At 44.4% G+C, this 6,620-nt stretch overlaps 1 protein-coding gene across 1 annotated transcript; it reads left to right on the top strand.

The window, feature by feature from the left end:
* Positions 1 to 427: 427 nt before the first annotated feature.
* On the top strand, positions 428 to 3,134 carry LOC125506892. Its single transcript, XM_048671604.1, has 4 exons — positions 428 to 562; positions 1,816 to 1,980; positions 2,481 to 2,549; positions 3,005 to 3,134. Exons 1-4 carry the CDS (start codon positions 428 to 430, stop codon positions 3,026 to 3,028), a joined length of 393 nt encoding a protein of 130 aa, XP_048527561.1. The 3' UTR covers positions 3,029 to 3,134.
* The last annotated feature ends 3,486 nt before the right edge of the window (positions 3,135 to 6,620 follow it).

Here is a 6,620-nt window from a genome sequence, read left to right as displayed (position 1 = left end):
ACGCCCCCAACCGCATCCACAACCCACGCTGTCGCGGCTCCCAATCCCTCCCACGCAGCCGCCACCGATGCCTCCTGGACCGCCACCTCGAAGGGACGAAAATGGCGACTAGGACGTCTTCCTCCCCCAGCGACGGCGCCGTTCTTCGCCACTGCCGTGGTCGGGCTGCGGCGACCAGCAGAAGAACTCCTCCGGCAGAGGGGGAGTCCTCCCATGCTTCCTTGTCCACCACAAAGAACACCCAGGCAGGGGAGGAGCCACGGCGTCCAACCTCCAACGCCGCCTGAAGCCGGCAAATCATCTGACGCGTGAGTGCCTTCTCTCCTTCTCCCTCCTCTGCTTCTTCCTTCTTCCCCCGAACTGATGTGTGCTGTGCGTGCAGAGGCTGTTGAAGGAAGGGGCCAGGCCATGGAGAGGCTGCAGGGCCATGGACATGCCGAAGAGGAGGACGTTCTTGGCCGATGTAGAAGCTGCGGGAGAGGAGGGCCCTGACCTTGATGGATGCCATGCAATGGAAGGTAGCTCTCTTTCTCTCTCTCCCCTCCTCTTCCTCTTTGTGCAAGTCAGCAACCCCGAAGATCGGTCTACCCAGTTGGATTACACCTACAACTTATCATTTACTACTTTACTAGAAGAAAGCCAGGAATACATGATTCGTCTCAGGCTTACGATATATCTCATTTTGTTTGATATTCAATTTTTCATGTGGTGTTTATGAAACATTTATGTCGATAATGCAAATGCTAAGTAGTTGCCATCCGGTTGATTGCTTATTTTATTCAGGTCGGCAAGGCAGTCGGTGGGACGGAGGCAACGAACTCTGCCGCAGCCACGGCCGGCTGTGCTTCTGCCATCGTGGTGGCCTTGGACTTGTGATTGTGGTGTTGTGCTTTGACAAGTGGCATGATTTACACACTATGGAAATTTTAGGTTTAGGGAAATATGTATTGTTGCTCCTGATTGAACCAATTGACCAGTATCACTTGTCTAAGATCTGATCTAGAACTGAATTGCTCCCCTGTTTTGCTGTGGGTGCATGCTCCGTGGTCAATGATTGTGTGCTGTATACATATTAAAACAAAAAATTGGAGCAGTTTCAGTCATGCAGATTAGCAATGAATTCTGCTCTGCTTTGCTACAGGTGTATGCTCTTATTGCTGAATAGTTTGGTGGTATTGTGATGTCACATTACACCTGGCATAACGTGACAGAGAGCTCAAGGGCTACAACAAAGTAATCTTAGTTCTTAGTCTGTGTTATTTCAATATAAGTAATCTTCTGTTCAGTCAAAAACTGATGCACGTGCTACTACCAGTAGTGTTTGTGATTTTGTTTCCCTCTACCAACTGTCAATTAATTCCATGGTTACTACTATGTAGGGGGTGCTACTATTTTAAGTTTCTATACTACTGTTTGTGTTGCTGCTGTTTGGTCGGTGTTATGCATATAGGCATGGGAGATGTTATCCATTTAACTACTGTGGTTAATGTTTTTGGCTTGGAGATATAGGAATCGGTGCTTGCTATGTCTTGTGTAGTGGTATAATTACTTACTAGTAGATACACATGTACTGGCTATTTATAGTGCTTCATTTGCTACCGCTCCTCCAGGTTCTGCACCGTGCCGAGACATGCGCGTCCCGACTCTCCCTCCTTCCTGACGGGCTCTCGTCAAAGCTGGAGATAGCCGTGTCCCCGACGGCTACTGCTGGACCCAACCCCTCCTCATTGCCTGGACGTATCCCGACACCCTCATCATCGACGGCGTCCGCATCGACAGCTACCTCACCAGGTCCCTCAATCTGCATGTGGCCAGTATCGTTGCTTACATTTTTCATATGCCCATAGCGTACAATCTTCAACTGTACTGGATTGTTGCAGATTCGTGTTGGACGAGGGCAACTACCCTGTCAACGCCCCACTCAATGAGACCATCGCCAGCATCCAGTCCCAGGTCGCCAAGATTGAGGACGGCATGAAGGTCTGCTTCTGTGTGTCTTCATTGGTCCTGTTCTTCTTCATACTGACCAAATTACACATGGATGCTAATTAGATTTTGGAACATTAGAAGCAACTTAACACTAGATTAGTTAATATGAAGATAGCATTGAGTTTAATCCAGTACTGATGATTGTTGTGGTTTATCTTTGAACAATGCTTGTGTTTTAGATACTGCCACTTTGAGCTGCTGTAGGCTTGTAGTTATCAATTGCAGCTGGGCTTATATATTTTATGGGTTTAATTCAGGTTTGATGATAGTTACTAGTTTGTAGGATGTTATAGGAATGGACAGTTTCATGTAAGGGTAACTGATTTGTAAGAGTTCATTTTGTATGTATGAGAGTCCTTGTATAACAACTAGATAGCACAAACCTCGTCTATTTTTACATCTAGTCCTTTCATGCCTGCTCGCTCTCACATCTGTTGAATGTACTTAATGGCTCACCACACCCCTTGATTACATGGTGCTTTTTCTGGCAGCAACAATGCAGGGGTGATGGCAACACGTTTCTCCCTCAAAGGATGGCAAGATTGCAACCAACCATGTCGGTATGGCTACAAACTCACATCTACCTGTTACTAGCTGATGATGAACCATTTACATACCCTAATTTAGATCTCTTCCACAGGGAGATAGATAAATCCTCCACTTGTTATTGTGTCATCTGCTGATTACTTCTTCTATTAATCGCCTAGTGCTCCTGTTAGTGAGATTCATGTAGTATTTTTTTTGCAAAGCACAGAATGGTTTTGAGTAGTTGATCAGTGCCTGATGGAACCCATGTCGTTAGCTTGCACTACAGTAACCAGATACAATCCATTTTTATTAAATGCATTCTTGTTAGGATTTTGTCATGGTTGTTCTGTTTCCTATAGGTCTAGATCTGGTAACTACTGAAATTTCATTCTATGACTTCATCATGTGATTATTAGTTATTTTTAACCAATGCTAGTCCTAGCATGTGTACACTCTAATCTCTAATGATGTTTGTCTTTGTGTTCAGGAGCTCGAGGTCTACAAAATTTGAAGTTCGAAACCATATAGCTCTACTCAGCAAAGAGCCGTCTCTTCTGTTTGATTGTAATAGAATGTAAATACTGTAATATTGTAATAGTAGGCATATCTGGGTTGTAATAACTATGTATAGATTGTAGTAGACTTAGTTAGTGTTATTTGATGAACTACATTTGTAATGTTCCGTTTGAAATATTGATTATGTATGTGATTTGAAAACGTGTGGAATGGAAACCTGACTTGTGGGATCCACTTATGAAAATAATCTGAGCATTTTTGAATTTTCTGTCAAGTGGGCCCAATGTGATAGATTGTAGTAGACTTAGTTAGTGTTATTTGATGAACTACATTTGTAATGTTTCGTTTGAAATATTGATTATGTATGTGATTTGAAAACGTGTGGAATGGAAACCTGACTTGTGGGATCCACTTATGAAAATAATCTGAGCATTTTTGAATTTTCTGTCAAGTGGGCCCAATGTGTGAGAAGATGACAAGTGGGACCAGCTCCAAAATATAATGGCCCAAACAATGTTAAAAGGCCCAGGCCTAGAAATAAATAAAAGGCTGAAATGGGCTTGTCCTGTGCAACTTACAAGAAAAAAATATATAAAAAAGGCTGAATTGTTGGGCTTAGCCCATGTAGAACACCGAATCGGACCGGGCTGAATCTTGTCAGTGACCTTCTCAATTGGTCGCAATTTTGCCACGTCAGATCCGACGTGGCCTGGGCAGACAGCCGGTGACCAAAACAAATGGTCATGGGTTCAACGACCTTCTGTTTTGGTCGTAAACGTCTACAACCTTCTCATAGAGAAGGTCGTTAATTTCAATTTACGACTGCCAGCTTTTGACCTTCTGTTTTTGGTCACAAAAAGGTCGCAAATGGAAGACAATGACCTTTCAGTGACCAATAGTCAAGCTCACAAGTTGCCATATTTCTTGTAGTGCAATCACAATAGGTTTTTTGTAAAAAAAATGCATCTTGATGTTGCGTGCAATGCATGTGCATCTTGCTAGTTTTTTTTGCATATAATTCCAAACACCACGTACACACGGTCTTTGACCATTTTACAACTATGTTAGTATCATTGTTAGTGGTCAGCCGGTGCAAGTTATAGCCCCACGCGTTTTAACCTATTTTTAGTAATGATATCTGGCGATTGTTCGCCACTAGCTCAATCATGGCGAATCCCACGTAACCGTCAGATTTCCATTCGACGGTGGCCTGTTTTTAAGCCATAGTATTTGACAAAACCGCCACCCTTACAAACGTACTGTAACTGTGTCGTGAGTGTTTGCAACTGCCATGTCTACCAGTGAACGTTTGCTGGGGATTGGGGTTAGCACCGATGGTAGTTCGTAGTCGTTCCACGCTCGGGCATTGAAGTTTGTAACTATTTTAGACTAGAATACACTAATCCTCCGATGCTATTAGTAGAGCAGAGTCCTACTCCACTACTACTCTAGTCAAGCAAGTTAGGGAATAGTAGTAGGTACTACAGGGCGTACCAGTACTATGATCACTCAAGCAAGTTTTCTGGCATGGATATGACCCTACGCTACTGATACGTGTCTTGTAAGTCAAGCGGCGTGCTGTAGTCATCATCACCTGTTCACTTCCCGCAACACATATTCGCTTCTCCATCCTTGTCCGCACATAATCGTCCAATCTTCCATCCCCGCTAAGGCGCTTCCCCCCCTCTTCCGAAACCCAAGCACTAACAATGGTAGAACTGAGCAGCGTCCGCCGAAAGAGTGGCTGGAATTCGCTCCCCACAGAGGTAATTAAGCTCATTGTTTCGTGTGTGGACAATCTCAGAACCATGCCTCTCACCGCGTGCTTGTCGGGGCTGTACCGTTTACTCAAAGCCCTTAGGCCGGAGCTTTTTAAGCCAGCTCCTTGCTTGCTGATGCCGCCTGATCTTTAGAAACAATGTGTCATGCAGCATAACGATTGTAGGGTGGCGAGCATCAACCCTCTTGACTGCGATCCAATCCCCGTCACCCTCAACTACATTAACGGTATGTACTGGGTCGGCATGAACACGTCTTGGATGGTGCTCGTCGACGGTGGTGGCAGCTGGATGCTCGTGGAGGTCTACACCCGACAGTTGACCCCCTACCTTCAATTAACACTGCACTGCTTTGGCACCGCGGCCCAGAATACTCGGAATCTTATAGTAGCCAACATGATACCAAGTTTGATTTCCTCAAGGTTGTAATCTGCCAAGTGCCCACAAGATCTGCGAATTATAAAGACTTCAGGCTAATTGTGTTCTTCAACCGCGGTCTCACTTATCTGACAGGTCACTGCGGTAAGTGGATAAATCTGCATGTCCATCGCATGATCATACATCCTCCATGGTTCTCTGATGCCATTGAACACAAGGGCTTCATTTACGCTGTCAACTCCTTCTATGGCTGGACTATTACTGGCCTACTCCATTCATCGCTACAAATGGCTATTACAACAGTATGTTACTTTCCTATGATATCATGATGGCTTGCTTATATTACTGTCGACATTTACTAAAAAAATATGCATGCTCACAACATGCTATTCTTAAGATTGACTACATTAAGAGCCCTTTTTTATTTGAATCCAACTTGATATGATGTTGTAGGCCGCTTGGTGTCCCTACCCTTCCTAATCCCAAAACCTTTCAAAGAAAAGCGACATGGCAGTTGCAGGTGGTTCCTGGCTTGATCAGATGATGGCGAACGATTGATGATCGTTCGCACGTACCGGACGTGTTGTTTCACGGAATACAATCACAGTCACTGCAAGGTCTTTGAGCAGGATCTCAGCTTCTCTGGGCCTTCAGGAATTTTTGATTGGAGTCTGGTAAGTAGCCTTGGTACACGCTCTCTGTTTCTCGGACTGAATTATCTGATTAATCAGGAGATAATCCACAGCAAGGATCATGATGGCAACACGGTTTCGCTCATCAGGCAAAACTGTGTGTACACAGCGTACCATGCATCCCTGCATGCACCATACCTTGATACGTGCCGCCATGCTCTGCAGCCCAAAGTAAGAGAGAGGGTCGCAAGTATCAGACTTCGACCTGCTGACTGGAGTTTCCCCCGTCAGGCACCCATCTTGTTTAAGCCGTCAGCTAATCTCCATAGCTTAATAAATAGTAACATCTAACTGAGCTAGATAGTTAGATGTGTACACTTGGTCTAGTAGGATCTTTATTTAGTTTGATGCATACACTTGTTCTTTTTTGGTAGCCCTTTTGTAATGATGGCTGATGTTTGGTTTGGAAGAGAGAGCTACGTCTTTACTCTTCTGGCCTGCTTACTGCTTCTGTTGCACCCCCAGCCTTGGTTGCTGCTGCAACTATTTTGAATGTACAATCAGTAGTATATTTCGTCTGTTGGTTTAATAAATGTGTTGTTAGAACGACAAATACAATGTTTTGGAAGTCGTTGCACGGTCCGGTCCTTTAGTGCCCTGTAATATACGTAGCGCATACTATTTTTCGTAGGAACACATTTTCCACTTTTTTGAGTGGTACACATTTGTTGATAACATGCAGCCCACTGATGAAGGCCCAATAGAGGAGCCCATAATTAACTGGAACGGAGGCTCTCAC

This window comes from Triticum urartu, chromosome 5 (assembly GCF_003073215.2).
Source record: "Triticum urartu cultivar G1812 chromosome 5, Tu2.1, whole genome shotgun sequence".
Classification (NCBI taxonomy): Eukaryota; Viridiplantae; Streptophyta; class Magnoliopsida; order Poales; family Poaceae; genus Triticum; species Triticum urartu.
This window is presented reverse-complemented; position numbering and strand designations above follow the sequence as displayed.